General features: G+C 43.9%; 2 protein-coding genes across 3 annotated transcripts in view; both read left to right on the top strand.

Annotated features, from left to right (window-relative positions):
• LOC125712068 (anthrax toxin receptor 1-like) overlaps positions 1-13750 on the top strand; it is a 36231-nt gene extending 22481 nt beyond the window's left edge. For both annotated transcript variants that reach the window (XM_048981711.1, XM_048981704.1), the window contains exons 14-18: positions 216-257; positions 4221-4316; positions 5159-5326; positions 6872-6952; positions 11671-13750. In XM_048981711.1, coding sequence (XP_048837668.1) covers positions 216-257; positions 4221-4316; positions 5159-5326; positions 6872-6952; positions 11671-12102 — 819 coding nt within the window. In that variant the 3' untranslated portion in view covers positions 12103-13750. The remainder of the gene's footprint in view (positions 1-215; positions 258-4220; positions 4317-5158; positions 5327-6871; positions 6953-11670) is intronic.
• Positions 6858-16420, top strand: part of LOC125712090 (uncharacterized) — a 37413-nt gene continuing 27850 nt past the window's right edge. The window contains exon 1 of the mRNA XM_048981735.1: positions 6858-6861. The gene's annotated coding sequence lies outside the window, so the exon portion shown is untranslated. The remainder of the gene's footprint in view (positions 6862-16420) is intronic.

The following is a 16420-nucleotide window of genomic DNA, read 5'->3' as shown; positions in this document are numbered from 1 at the left end:
AAGGAGAAAAACGACCGGGAAGGAGAAAAAAACAATTCCTCAGTCATGTGTTTTTGTGTAGCCCTGCACTTCTGGCAACACATTTAAACCATTACTCAGGCCATGTCACATGCTAATATAAAAAGTGTAGGCCGGGTTCCGCAGCAGGGGAAACAAGTGTCGTAACATGTTGGTGTGAGCAGGCTTGTCTCTTATGCTTGGCCTTCTTCCAACAGATCATCCATGAGCCCCCTCCTCCCGTGGTGGAAGACAGCTCGGTAAGAAACACTGCACTGTGCTGGAGGCAGCTGAAACATCCCAGCTTCACATATTAAGCACGGCACTGTGCTGTAGGCAGCTGAATCGTCCCAGCTTCACATATGAAGCACTGCACTGTGCTGGAGGCAGCTGAAACGTCCCAGCTTCACATACGAAGCATGGCACTGTGCTGTAGGCAGCTGAATCATCCCAGCTTCACATATGAAGCACTGCACTGTGCTGGAGGCAGCTGAAACGTCCCAGCTTCACATATGAAGCACGGCACTGTGCTGTAGGCAGCTGAAAGGTCCCAGCTTCACATATGAAGCACTACACTGTGCAGTAGGCAGCTGAAATGTCCCAGCTTCCCAGATGTTGCTCTTAAAAAGAACTTTGTGCTAAAGAACTGAAGTCTTGTATAACACAGGCTTTATTTATTCAGGAAAAAGCAAACGCTTTAATTATTTTCCCTGCTTTATTTATGGTAAAGTTAGCATATTCAAAATCACTTATTTATATTACATGTCATTCCTGAAAGATTTAACAGCTGATCTGTCATTTGTCACATGCTGGACCAATAAAAATTGGTTTAAATATTTTATGAAGAGATTATGATAACACTTTACTTAAGGCTTTGTTTTTAGTCATTTAAAAACATATTCATAATGCATTATTTCGCAGTCATAAAGCATTATTAACATGGCTATAAATATTTATTTAAAGGCACAACACATTATAGCCATGTGTATTAAGCATTACGAATACTTTATGAAGCTCTCATCTATAATGCAGTACAAAGCACCCTTAATGCTTATACTGACCATTATAATGCATCATAATGGTATCCACAGTGAATTATAGGGGAGAGCTTCATAAAGCATTCATAATGCATAATAAACATGGCTGTAATGTGTTATGCCTTTTGATAAAGATTCATATCCGTATTCATAATGCTTTATGAAAACAATATTATTTGTTATGAATGCTTTCATAAATGACTAAAACATGGCCTTAAGCTAAGTTTTACTGAGATTATAAACCATAGGTAGAACATATTTAGTGTCTCAACATGGCACATAGCTCAGAAATCATGAAACTGCCCTGTTAGGTATCTTCCTATGATCTTCATGGACACTGGACCACAACCAAGCATTATCATAACTTCTTCGAGGTAAACAGACTAAGAGGAAAACATCCAACCCAACAAAAATTGAGTCCCCCCCCCCACTAAATTCTTTCCGCTTTAAAAAAATAGCAGCAGCTTCCAAACACCATTAAATGTGCCAGCATGACCAGTTTCCACCGAACAGTATTGCACAAACAACTGCATTTATAACGCTGTTACTACTGAGCCTTGGGCAAGTGACAGAAACCTTCCCCTGAACAATGCTGGTCTTACAATGCAGGCCTACAGCGGTCTGAGGACTGTGCGTCTTCCCTCCCTTCCCTTTGTATGCTGCTATAACAACAGGTGTTTGGGAAAATCTCTCCTGGACGGAAGCTGTCGCTTATTAACTTATTCCAAACAAAAATCCAGTCTACAACTCACACAGACAATAAACGTAACTGCTTCCAAATCTGACCCACTGACTGCATACTTTGAATCCAAATTCTCACTTTTTTTGATACTCTCATGAAGATATTCCACCCACATTCACAGCCTTAAACCCGAAGTGCATAAATATTTTACCAGATTTCAGTTTTAATACTTTTCAACCCATAAAAATGAAACCCAAGCAAAATTAATAAATCAAAATTTATTTTTACCTCCAGTCACAATAAATGCCAACATAAAATGTGTCACATTGACACACCAATGAATATACACAACCGACAAGGAATTACTGGATGCTACAAACATAACAGGAGGGTGTTTATCAGTGAAGAATCAATGGTAGCAAATCGGAAAGTTGGGTAACACTTTACCAATTTTTTGTATAGTATCTATAAACACATTTATACCAAATAATAATGCATTTATTAAGCATTATAAATATGGCTATAAATATTTACCAAAAGGCATAACACAGTATAACCATGTTTATTATGCATTATGACTGCTCTATGAAGCTTTCATCTACAATGCACTTTAGATGCCCTTATAATGCATTATAATGGTCGGTATAAGCATTAAGGATAAAAGCATAATAAACATGGCTATAATGTATTATGCCTTTTTATAGATATTTATAGCTATGTTTATAATGTTTTATTACTGCATTATAGTGCATTATGAATATGCTTATAAGTAATTAAAATATTAAAAATATTGCCTTAATAAATTGTTACTGGAACTTGCATATAGAAAATTCAACATTGATTGCACCTGGCTCTTTAAATTGTATTTGGATAGATGATCAACTGTGTTTTCATGGCTTTGTCATTCAAAAATTATGTTATAATTGTAGAACAGCAAACAAGAAATCCATCCATGTTAAATTGCAGCTTAAAATAATGGATGGATGATTTTCTGGATTTACCAGAAAGTAAAAAAAAACACTTGACACTCCCATATCAGATAAAAGCAGAATATGAGAAGAATATTCATAGGAATATTGAAAGTAGTCGGTATTGTTTCCAGCTGCAAAGGAAAGCCAGACTCTGTCCTTCTCTGTTTCCTTTTGCTGGAGCCTGGTCATGAAAACAGGAAATGCCACAAGTCACATGCATGCTTTCTAAGATCCCGTAGTCTTCAAGTCAACAATCACTTCAAGGAAAAAAAGGGAAGGATTTCAAACTACACATTACAAATTTGGCTATCAAGAAAATAACATCACATGTTTCTAACACTCTGTAAACTCTTGTCCTTTCATTTATTCGAATTTGCCCTTATCCTCCGGCCTGACTTTATCGCCTGTTAAAGATTATAGCTTTCCTGGATACACCGTTCCTTCACTCCCACAGGGTGGAAATTTCATGGGATTTGTCTGCTGGGAGGTTTTAAAGGGCTCTGCTGAGCTGTGATTTACGGGCCAGTCAGGTGAGGATGATCAAGGGCCTGGATCGACAAACACTAGAAATACCTAAAACAAAACATAACTTTCAATTTCCCGAGAAAATTCATACGAGGAGTGGAGATGTGTTTTCCTGTTAGGGAAGTAGCCATTAAGCCAATTTGCGCAACCATTTGTTGTTGAAGCATCCCACTGAAAACACCAGTGTGCTGGGACTGACAATATGCCAGACAGACTAATCCAATCAAAGAAGCAATAATCTATTCCGAGAAAGACCCTTGACCAGCACCCAGCTGGAAAAAACATGGAGAATGATATACATTTACATTGACACTGGCAGAGTATTAAGACATTTCTTAATATCTCTTTAAATTATGGAAATAATTCAGCTTCTACTATAAGTACTACTGGTTAGGATCCAAAAACCTCCAGTACTGATTAATTGTCGTCACATGTAATTTCTACTCATTGTGCCAAAACCACAGAACATTCTTCAAGTCAGATGTGTCAGAATGTGATGACAGGATTTGACCATGGATTCATGCTAATATAACTGTTTGTAGCGAGACAAGACTTTGGGATGAGCTCTTCTGTCTCAGCTACAAAGGGCTAATCAGTGAAGAGACAGAAAACTCTGTTTAATCCTGTGCATCCCTGTGAGGAGATGCTGTTGTACATGGAAGAAGGGGCCTCAGTTGTGGTCCAGCTCCTCGTTCAAGGCTGAGGAGCACGTACCCTAAACTGCCCTCCAGCCTAAATTACTTCCAGAGAAGTAAAGTAGACCACATCCCAAGGTCTGATGTAGGCCATATATTGAAGAGTCTTTAGGGGAATCTGTGGGCATTGGGTGGGGGGGGGGATCTCAGCTCTGCTCTATTCAAACATGGAAAATAAGTCACAGCATTGCAAACGCTGCCAAACTGAGTTCAAGCAATCAGAGACGAGGATCGGGCCCAGGTGGTAGAACGCCTCAGGTCTGACTTTTCAGCCAGCATGTGAAATTCTCCTCTCTCTTTTTATGGCCTCCAGGAGGATGAAGACGACGAGGCTCCGAAAAAAAAGTGGCCCACGGTGGATGCTTCCTATTACGGGGGCCGTGGTGTTGGTGGGATTAAGAGAATGGAAGTGAGTCAGGGGGGGAGAGGATAACGGCCCCAGTCCTTGCAATAACAGATAATCATTTCACAGGAGTTACAGAGGAATCATCGCTCAACCATATTAACACCTTACTGTAGTTTTTGTTTCTGACAGTGCTATAAAACACTTTTCACTACATCCAAAACTGTACTACAATCTTCAACACCCCCCTCCCCCCGCCCCCACCCCCCAAAGCTAAAGTGTAACTTCAACACAGCTATGATTTAGCTCCTATGCTATTGGGACTTCAGTGCAGCATTTAATCTTGCCAAAGCTACAGACCATCCTCAGTACAACATACAGCCGTGATTTACTCTCCACACATTTTCACCATCACAGCTGCAATATATGCAGCCAATAGACTGTTTTCTCTCCCCGTCCATGACTGTGCTATACTGTACGCTATTTAAATGGCCTTGCTTTGTTGAAACATGAATACATATACTGCATTGTACTCCAACAGTACACACATTGACCCCTGTATGGTGCCACCCAGTTCATGCCTGCCACCAAAATGACACCTACTGTAATCTACAGCCTTCCCCGTGGGTTGTAATCCTGCAAGATTGCTCCATATAGTAATTTCAGGCTGAGTCCACATACTGTACCCCATCAATCACATTATGGCTTATCTGCCGCATGGCTCACAGACACATTGATTTTCCTTCAGTCTTCCACTGTCCATTGTCCACGCAACTAACAGCTATCAGCTGCGATGACATCAGTGCAATTAACTGATAACACTTCCCCAAAAATTCAGGTGGCTCCCACAATTCACTGGTTTTGTTGCAAGTGTGCCTTTTCAGGAAATGTGTGTGTCTCACATCGAGGTTCGTTGGGGAGAGAAGGGTTCCACTGAAGAGGGCGCCAAGCTGGAGAAGGCCAAGAATGCTCGCGTGAAGATGCCGGAGCAGGAGTTCGAACAGCCCTTCGTCCGCACCCTCAACAACGGCATGCACAAGCCGCGCGAGCTCCGCAAGTGGTACTCTCCGATCAAGGTGCGCCGGCCATCTCGCCGCCGTCCTGGAACCCAGATTCCGGCTGCTGTAGTTTCCGTATCGACGGGGCAAATTCTCCTGAAGCCCAGCAGTGCAGGGAGACCAGGAATGAGTTAACGGGCCTTTTCATAAGTACACAGTCAGCTGGGGATTGTTAATAGAAACCAGATATGAACTGGACTGACCCGAGGACGGCTGCAGCAGCAAAACTAGCGGTTTTCAGAAGAAAAACAGATTCTTTTGTGTCATTTTTTTTTTCCTTTTTCCCCTCCTGCCCCAAATACTCAACCACCCCCACAAAGACACCCCCAATTGATCACTGGAGCCAAGGGGGATTCTAAGCGAGCAAACAATTCTTTAAAAAGGATTTTGGAGAGGAAACACAGATAAATTAGGTCAGATAAACTAAAGGAAAGCAACCTAAAAAAAATAAAGTGCATAAAAGTCTTTACTACTTTAAAAAGCACCAAAGAGCAGTTATCCGTGATGAGCGTGGATCAGTAACATTAGCACCGTCCTGCTTCTCCTGCCATTCTTCCCCTCAGATGACATTTTTGGCGCCGTAGCGGCCATTGTGATTGCTTTGGCGTGGCCACTTGGCCAGGATATAAGTGACACATGAACCGTTGCTGAAAAGCAGAGAATTATCCGCAGTGAATCTCACGCAGCATGAGAATGCTTCCTCAACATCCCCGGTTTCTTCATATGGTTCCTTTTTTGGGTGATTTGTGGAAATAAAATAATTTCAGCAAATAGATCAGATGAAGAAAGACAGTTGATTGGGGATGACAGCAAAAAAAATGACTGTAGTGCACGTTTAAGGAATTCTGATCAGTGCTCTTTTTTGCACAGTAGATTTATATTGGCTCAGAAAACAGTTTAATATTAGAATATACTCAAATTAACAGTAACATAATAAAAAATAGCAAATGTTCTCCAGACAGTTACTGATATCTTGTCGGATGACTAGCCAGACCTCTCCTTGGTATTTGTTCAATTTTCACCACCAGCTCACTTAAACCTAATTAGTTCAATAACATGATGAGGCATTGATTAACCAAACATGGCATGCTAGTGATCAACAAACACATAGGCAAATTGGATCGTAACAAAATCTGGGGTGAGGTTTTGAAATTGTTAAGCTTTGACAGGCACAATATTATGGTTTTATAGCAACACAGAGATCGTTTAAAACACTATTTTCTCTGATGGTCCTTGACTTTCACACGGCAGGAGGTGGAAAGTTCAGGTCCAGAAAGTAGAAATCCAGTCCAAGGTTTTGTTTCAACCAACCTATTGAGTATAAAGAGTCACAGTCACCGAGTACTCAACTGTTTGGTTGAAACAAAACCTTTGTCTGGATTTCCACTTTCCGGACCTGATCTTTACCCTTCTGCAGCACATTATGCGTATATACAAAATGTCTGTTTGTTTGCCGTCCGAGATGCACAGGAGATTTCACGCTGCACAACTAGGGCTACGAAGGTTTGACAGACGTCTGATGACACAGTGGCTGAGCCTGTCCCCCTTCTGCTGTTACTCCAGGGGAAACTGGATGCCTTGTGGGTCCTCCTGAGGAAAGGCTACGACCGCGTGTCAGTGATGCGACCGCAGCCTGGAGACAAGGTACCGGCAACCTCCACCAACCGTAAACCACTTTTTAGCTCCGCTTAAAGGGCAAACTAATGTGGAGTAAGTCTAATAGCATGAAACACCCTCACCTGCTCCAGGACTGTGAGACAGCCTTACAAATAAGCATTTATCTTGCCTTGAAATCAACATCGGATTATGGGAAAGAAAAGCCAGAGCAGAGGGAACTACAGAGAAAACTGAGATCTCAACAGGTTATGGAACACGATGTGACGCCCCCCCCCGCCCAAATCAATATGTACCTGGGAAAGTTCCAACCAGTACATCAGGTGATTAGAAATGGTTTGGCGTTGCGTGGGCTCGGCACTTTCCCTGCAGGTGCAATTAAGACATGCTTCTTAATTTCTATAAGCCTCCAAAGTTAGAGAATATAGCAGACCAGCCCCGGGTCTGTAAAGCTGCTGGTTACCCCTCGGGTCATACGCGCCTTTTAAAGAGATACTCCACAGCAGGGCTGTATGCAGGTTATTGCTGTATCTCCCTAACTAGACGCACCTGGGTTTGACATAAAGGTCATCCTAAAAACCAGCTTACACACCGGCCCTCTGCGGATAAGATGGTTCAGCGCTGCTCTACAGTCTGCCTATAAGTAAAGCAGCGGTCACCGCACTCATTGACACACTCCTAGACGTGCAGGGCCTGAGAGGACGCACTCCTAGACGTGCAGGGCCTGAGAGGACGCACTCCTAGACGTGCAGGGCCTGAGAGGACGCACTCCTAGACGTGCAGGGCCTGAGAGGACGCGCTCCTAGACGTGCAGGGCTTGCATTATGCCACCATGTCACCAGGGGAATTTGAACTCTACTTAAGGAAGCCACCAGAGCTAAAAAATAACAAGCCCAGCTTTATGTACAGAGCACCTACCTTCTCCTTGATCAAATCCAGAATCCAGCCCGTTCCTAAAAGACCCAAAAGCAGATTCCAATCCTGTCTTAAGGGGATTGAAAGCCTGGCTGTATATAGTCCCATTTTATGATGTAATAAAACATGGAACGTTGTGCAGACCCACTTATTCTGCACCCCAGAAGTAAATAATTAAATTTATTTCACCTACTTGGCTACAAAAAAATATGATAAAAGCTGAAGTTCAGCAACATGACGTTCATTTGCATATCGTAATTTATCAGACAGTTCTCCAGAGCAGATCACGGGTCAGTTCAAATACCACAATCAATCAACCAAAGGCCACAGTCGCCGAAGGCAGTAAGCGTTGCATAACTTACGTCACAGTCTTACATGAGATGTGCAAAGTGACGCAGGAGTTACTTGCGTACCATTGTGGTGCTAACATTTACTGAAAGGCAGTGAGTCACAAATCAAAGCCGCAGTGCCATAATGAAACCTGACGAAAGTCAAGTACGGATATTTGGGCAGCAGGATTCCGGCTTCTACAAAGTTAGTGCCTTCAAAACTTTGCTGGCCGAGGTGGTGCTCTATGCCGAAGCGCGAGCTGTAGCCCTCAGACAGCGTAGCTCACTGGCCCACAGCTGTTTCCAATAGAGTGCGCAGAGGCGCAGAGGCTTCTGGGAAGGCATGCGGTGAGCTGGCATCCAGGAGGAAAGGGTTGTTCATGCTGCTCCTGATTGGAGGAATGCACTGCAGTCTGCCCGAGTAATAAAGGGAGCTCAATTATCCCTCTCCCCTCTCCACCACCCCTATCCTGCTGCCAAAATGAGGCAAACGCTGGACATCCACATTCTGACACGTACTGTTTATATAATTCTCACAGGGATTTAGGCTATGAGCTCTGTTTTTGGCTCTGGGGTGCAGGGTGATGGCTGATTGGGGTGTATACTCCCTGTCCTTAGAATTCCAGCCCGAGTGTTTATAAAGTTCTTTCTTCGGCACTCAGCCTTGCCCAACGCGTTCAAAATTAATCAATCGAGCCTTAAACCATGTTGCCCGTACTCATTGACGTTTTCCGGATGTTGAGATAACTTCTGCTGAAAACCAGAGAATGGAGCGATGTGAAAATCACGAGCCTCTGGGCAGACATGCCTTTCATTTGTTGTTTTGGTTATTTTTTGCTGAGCCTGACCCTCCTCCTTCTAGCTCCTTTACATTCTCTTCCAGAGCTGCCTTCTAATGCTTGCGACTCTGAGAATGTAACCTTTATGACAGATCAGTCTTCACTCGGAATTGTATAAAACTGTCAAGACGCCACACGCCAGCGTCCCAAATGTATAATGTGGGAGAACTACAGCCTCATCTCCTCAAAGCTGCCTCATGATGATGGAGACAGGAAACAGTGAGAAGCGTGGAAACAGCAGCTTTGATTGTCTGTTTGTACTCGGATGTGCTGGGATGTCACTGTGCATGACAGAGGCTGGGAACGAAGCTTCAAAAAGCAGAATTAAAGTATCAGTGATGTCCTGTGACATCATTACCACACTTGAGTAAAACCGATCATCGATATCCTGTAGCTGTGAAGCTCATTGAACGCAGCTGGTGCTTAATGTTTGATATATGAAGACAAGGTGGAAGAAGGTCAAGCTGGCAGGTGAGAATGAAAGAAAATACGAGTGTTAAATCTGCCAGAAGATATGGGACCAGGGAAAAGGAAGGAGTTGCGGGAGCAGGGAAGGAGTCTGCTTTGAACGAGCAAGGGGTGGGGGAGAGGTAGAGAGGAGACTGCAACTGAGAAGGACAAGCAGTCATGGTGAAGTCAGGAGCTCATCCACTCTGGGTAACTATCTGAGCAAAGTATGAGTAGATCAGTCATCAGACTAGAGTATGAAAGGTTCACTTAAGAACAAATAATACTGAACAGTTTCAGGTAAAGGTTCCTCTTGGTGAAGCTGTTCATTAGCACATAGGAAGACTGGAGCCCCCTGTACTTATTCAGTAAATAAGATTCCTCTGGATGCTATTAAGTCAAGGCAGCAGAAGATCTATGATATGGCCTCCTCCATATCAATAAAGTAGCACAAGGGGGTAAAGCTGATCTAGTGGCACACCCCTGTGGCGCACCCCTGTTTTGGAAACATCTCACGACTGACTAATAAACCCTTGGAGCTTTGAAACATTTCATTTCCCTGAAAGGGGCCACACAGTAAAAACATTTCGCTTGGCACAGCTTTGCTAACAAACATTATTACCTTATATTTCCTGCAAACCCTCATTACACAGGTTCCTAACCTTGGACAACCGGGGCTGTAGGGTACGCATGTCTTATTTACCTTATTGAAGTAATTATCTAGACCCTGTGTTTCAGATACCAGTCAGCAGCTAATTAAAATGTATTTTCCAACACTAGCATGAATCTGAGCAAAGGCTGGACTCCCTGGCTTTATAGATATTACACAATTGACATTGCCTCTCTAACCTTTGGATATACTCAAAGGTTTCTGAGTCACCGTAAAGCAATTTAAGGCTCAATCCAATGATAAACAGAAGAAAAAAAAAGTTCATAGCAACGGAAATAAACTTGTCTGATCCTCTCCTCAGAACTCATGCAATCACTCCCGTGAGTTACACTGTAAACTCAGAAAACCTCCCACCCTTGATGTTGTAGATTTGGACCTCAGCGCCACTGTAAACCGGCTTCACTTCCTTGCAGCAAAACCCAGAGGTAACAAGCAGAAAATCCAGGTCACAGTAGCACAGGAACCTAATTAATTCAAACTACGACCTCATGAAACCCCTACTGAGAGTAATACTTTCCCATTGGTCGTACTGCATGGTACACAGTGTAAGAAAGTCGCTGTTATGTGTGTGAATGTAAGATATCGTGGTATTGGTATGTAAAAATGCTGTTACAAATATATACCATTAAAACGAAAGCTTTTAAATCACAAGGATAACATTGGATGTTGGGCATCATTCAACACTTTGTTCTTCAAGATAAACACAATTTTTGTAGTTAATTTACAACTGACTCGCAAAATATGTAGATAAAGAATAGTAGAGCAAGCAGATGGTAGAAATCTTGAAGATGCTGATCAAAAGGGCTGGTCCTTCCACAATAAGTCAATCCAAAGTCATGTTTAAGAAAAAAAAAAAAAAAATAGGACTATTGGATTCTCAGACTTCCCGTGTTTTCACACGAACATCTGGTGCTGCGATCTGAGCGTCTCCAATCTCCAGGACCAGGAGAGCTGAGGCTTTAAGGGGCCAGCATAGTTTCTCACCTGTCTGCTCTGAGGCCAGCTGGATAGGAATATGGGGTTCAGAGCCTGCTGCAGGACCAGGGCTGGGAAGGTTACTTATGAAATGTAGTGACCCGGTTACAAATGTAATAAATAATGTAACTATTGTGAGTACTTTATCAAAGTAATATAACTTTTTACATTTGATTACTTGTCTAACAAATGTTTTAAAATGACCAGTAAAGCTGCAGAGTCTCAATGACTTTGCTGATGCATTACAGTTACATTTATTTGTAATTTAATTACGGATCTCTGTTACATGTAGCTAGTTACTCTCCAGCACTACTTGGGACTTTGGGGAAAAGCGGCCAGCTGGCGGATTTACTTGTGTATTTCTGGTTTTGGTTACACTGTTCATGTCCTCAAGTCCGCCTCAGCAGCCTTGCCGGCACTTTCAGCCAGTCCCAGTGGGGCTGTTTAGTCGTGCAGATGGGATGTCATCATAGCCAGTCAGCTATATGCACAGATATCTGGCCACACCTTTAACCTCGTCGCCTGCATGCTCACTGCACATGTCTGATGATGTCATCGCTTGTCTCATTGCAGGGACGCTGCATCAACTTCACCCGGGCGAAGTCCAAATCTGCGCCACGCTACCCGGCGTACAACCAACATTCTACCCCCATCTACAACCCCACCCGGGACTGCAATCCGCCTCCACCCCAGGGCATGTTGCCCCCCCCACCTCAGAGCCCTCCCTCTTCCCCTTCATCCTTCTTCTCCCCCTCATTGCCGCCTATGCCCCCAACGCCCCCTCCCGTTTCCATCGATCCGTCACCTGCAACCACCCCTCCGCCTTACACCCCACCCCCCACGCGTGCTCTGCCCCCAACCACTCTGAATCTGCCCCTGCCTCCTGCTCCGGCATCTCCCCCACCCCCTGCCCTTTCTAACGGCCACCTCCCTCCACCTCCTCAGGCCCCACCTCCTGGCAGAGCCCCGCCTCCTGCCCGCCCCCCACCACGCCCCTCCTTCTAATTCCACTTTCTTAAAGGGGCAGGACACAGCTTCCATAGACTGTTTAGTGAAACATCTGCAGCAAAACCAGAAAGCCCCGAGTCGCTCTCCCAATGCATTCCCGTCGTCTCCTCCTGTCCCAATTCCCTTTTCGTCAGACCACTACCAGCCAGGCCTTCTTCAAGGTCCCCTTTCTTAACATTTACAAAAGCAAACAGATGGGGGCGCTCTCTGCTTCTCCACAAGAACACAAATCAGGTCCTCTAGTCTGTTCCTCCTTTTGGACCAAACCAGCTTCTGGATAAACATGAACAACATGATGCTGTGCATCATGCCACTCCACTGACAGTCAGCTCCTTCATACTCTTTTAGACCTTGTGTACATGTGTAAATAGTGACGACGCTTCCCCTGCCTCTCTCCGTCGTGTCTGTGTGGAACACCGTGAGTCGCAAAGCCTCCCTCCTTCCAGTCTCGAAAGGAATGGAATTTCATCATCAGGACAACCTTCTTTATGCAACTGCTGTTCTTGGTCATCGTTAGCTTTTGGTCCTAACGCCTCTTTACAAAACCACCTTTCAAAACTATTAGGGCATTATAATTGTGTTTAAGGTAGAGAGGCGAAGAAGTACAGGAGGTGAATGTGAGAGTGTGGTCTGCTTGGCCTATAACTGCCGGTCTGCTTGCTCTTATAGCAAAGGTCACCTGGAACTCAAAATGGGATCATACCTCGCTGATGTTTAGGTCACTGAGCTGACAAGTGAGCGGATGATGTAGGTGAGGTGGGACCCCGTGTGGGGGGGGGGGGGGGGGGGGGGGGAAGGCGGCAGCAATACTGAAGCATACAAGCGCATGCACAGGCCCACAATCTAGCCTCTTCAGGACTGTAGATCGGTGCCTTTCAGATGTCAGGGGATTACCTTACATCATTTCAGCTCAGTCACTCGGACCAAGAGGCACACAGTGCAGGTAAACTGAAGCACCGTTTGAATATACGGGGTTTTGTTTTACAGTGCATTTTTCAAATAGCCAGTTAAAAAGGACCATCCAACTCTCAGACTATAATGTACAGTAGAAAAGTAGACCTGAAAAGCACAGAATTGAGAAAATGTATGCAAAAGAGAACCAAAGGTTTCCTTTAAAGGGCTCTTCTTGGGCAATCGCTCCAGTGAACTTGGTTCTTTTGGGTTTTCCTAGAAACCCTAAGTATGTACGTGTGTGTTCCTGTACATATGTGACTGAGTGTCTCCGTTTCTGCTTTTTTATACATATGTATAAATATATATATAAAAAGTTTTACATTCTATTGTTGAATTTTGTATCATATATCCTTTTGAATAGACTTTTTACAAAATATTTTTAACATAGAAGTTGTCTGAGATGTTGAATCGACCCCAGCCAAGGACCAACTGGATTACCTACGCTTTTTAAAAACAAGGTTGTATATATTGCAAATCGTAATTTCATTTATTGTACAACTTTCTATCATCTTTGTTCATAAATTCCCTTTCAGTTTCATAGTTTTCCCATTTATAAATTATTGCCTAAAGCATCTCACGGCTGCGTATTGTGATGTCAAGCTGAGCTTGTCCGAATCTCATTCCTCACTGTCGTTGTAGCTGCTGTGATGAAGTTCATGTCGTGTGTCATTAAAAAGGAGTTGCTAGACAAGCGCTTGCACTCCATTCTTGGCGTCGTACTGTGACAGTTGGGGCCTGTGTTGGGGGAGCGGGGGGGGGAGTGTGATCAGAATCTGTACTTATCATGCTGTCGCTTGCTGATATCAGTCACATGGCCATGGTTTCAAAAGCCCCACCCACCCCCCAGTAAAGAGTCCACAGGAACTTTGAGGCTTACGGGCCAATCACAGTGCAGGATGCTGTAATAGGCAAACTCTTAAAAGACATCCACATCAGAGGCAGGCAGCGTTACAGACACATCATAAATTGACTTAATATTTTATGCATTTGGAAAAGCTGCATTTTTCACCAAAAAAAGTGTAATCCTTCTAGATGTATGGTAAACACAAGGCAGAAAAATCACATCAGTGCTATATTTTAAATAAGCCACCCCTGCAAAGCTATTTTCTTTTAATCTAAGACATACAGGGTCAAGATTTATCTCAAACTATTTGCAGACATAAGGCAGCAATATTCACTTTACAGGAAAGAAGCTCCTCTAAACCAGAGTAAAAAGGCTGAGGATCTGCACCTATAACTGGCCCACAGCAAACGGTGGGGGGGGTGGGGGCTCAGTGGGCTAAACTTCTGTACTGGAAGGTCCTGCAGAATAGTCACATGTCCGTGGGCCCTTGTGCAAGGCCCCTAACCCCCACCACCACGGCTGCTGAACGCTGGCTGGCCCTGCGCTGTGACCCCCAAGGTTGCTCTCTCCTGCAAATGTGTCTCTGTGTCCCGTGGAGAGCAAGATGGGATAGGAGGAAAGTATCAATTTTAATAAAAGTATCACTGTTCTATTCTATGAAAGGATTAGCATTAGCAACCAGCAAACAGAGGGGGAGACAAACAGAACAAAAGATTTACAGTAATCATAGTTATCTGAATTCGCACGAGCCAAGAGTCTCAACACCCCAGACAGCAAAAGCATTTTCTTTCATGCGGCTCCCGGTTCCATCCATGAAGCACCTTCCATAGATCCTCCGCCAGAACAACTTTACTCTCCAGATGAGATTTAATTCAGATCAGGCCTTTCTGCTTATCCACAGTAAAGAAGCTGGAGATCCACTGACGGAAAGCTGGCATTCAGCAAAGTGTTTCGAAGGAACGTTTTGGTAAACAGCAGTGTGTTTGGAGAGGGACACTCTACTGTATGTTGCTCGGGATGGGCGATTTAAAGCTCTCTCCTAAATCCATCCAATAAAACTTTTTGCACCACAGAAAAGTTAAAATATGGTTGCATATGGTCAATAAGCAGCAAAAAGGAAAAACATGATGAAACTGCCTTTGATGTGCGGTAGGTTTCATGACTTGTGTTAAAATAAAAAAATAGGCTCTTTCAAGCCAGCTGTTTGAGGCAATAAATAGGAATGCATGTCCAGTGTTTGGGGCCCTGTGGCCCAAGCCACGCCCGCTGCAGCATCACCAACGCATACACTGTAGCATCACACTCTCGCACATCACACTGTCACCCCCACACACACCGCAGTGTCACACTCTCGCACACCACACTGTCACCCCCACACACACCGCAGTGTCACACTCTGGCACACCACACTGTCACCGCTGCACACACCGCAATGTCACACTCTCGCAAATCACACTGTCACCCCTGCACACACCGCAACGTCACACTCTCGCACATCACACTGTCACCCCCGCACACACCGCAGTGTGACACTCTCGCACACACCATGACGTCATGCTGATGCACATCACAGCATCACCCCCAAGCATGCCACAACATCACGTCCCCGCATGCTGCAGCATCACCCCCTCGCATGCCATAATGTCACACTCACGCACACCTCAGCCTCACCCAATCACATGCCACGATATCACACTCATGCACACTGCAGCATCACCCCCTCACATGCCAGGATGTCATGCACCACTTTAAAACATGGCATTATACAGTAAGTTAATGGAGACTTAAGGGCCTCAAAGCTTGTTTTTACTATATACTGCCTCAAAGTTGGCATAAATAATCATAAAGGAAAAAAAGCAGCCCCCCACCCCCCACCTGCCCTCAGGCACTTGATATTTACTGTAGGGTGTCCACTCCTGTAGGGATGTACTCCGGGCCATTTAGGTAAAGTCGTCACGTCTTTGACATTCTGCTCTCTTTTATATGTGCATAACAGCCTTATAAAAATCTATTTTTAGAGATGTGGTTTAAAAAAAAAAAGACCAGACAATTTCTCTCCACTTTTCAAAGCTTTTTATATTACATACTGGTGCAATCAGTCAATGAAGTTAATGAATCACTATATTCTGTTTCTCATAAAATGTGGCAAAATTTTTATCACCTCATGCAGATCAAAAGAATATTAAGAGTTTGTCTGAAAGAACAGTAACTGATCTGGGTAATTTGCTGTTTTCATTAAAAGCTAAGTGAGCATTAAGTACTTGGTGTGATCTGAATACATCATTATACAATGTATCGAATCGAACACAATGGGCAGGGCCTTTGAGAACAACACAAAGGAATTCCGGAATAACCTCTGGCATCTGCGTTCATTCCCAATACTAAAATCCCTTGACAAATGCTGAACACGTTCTTCCCTTGTCACAAATTGTAAAGGCCATTAATAAATGGGATTTTTGTGACATATCTCAAATACACTGACGTACAGTGCACGTCTCCTATTTAAAGGAACCATAC

The sequence above is a fragment of the Brienomyrus brachyistius genome, chromosome 2 (assembly GCF_023856365.1).
Source record: "Brienomyrus brachyistius isolate T26 chromosome 2, BBRACH_0.4, whole genome shotgun sequence".
Lineage (NCBI taxonomy): Eukaryota > Metazoa > Chordata > Actinopteri > Osteoglossiformes > Mormyridae > Brienomyrus > Brienomyrus brachyistius.
The sequence above is the reverse complement of the archived record's forward strand: the minus strand, read 5'-3'. Positions and strand labels throughout refer to the sequence as shown.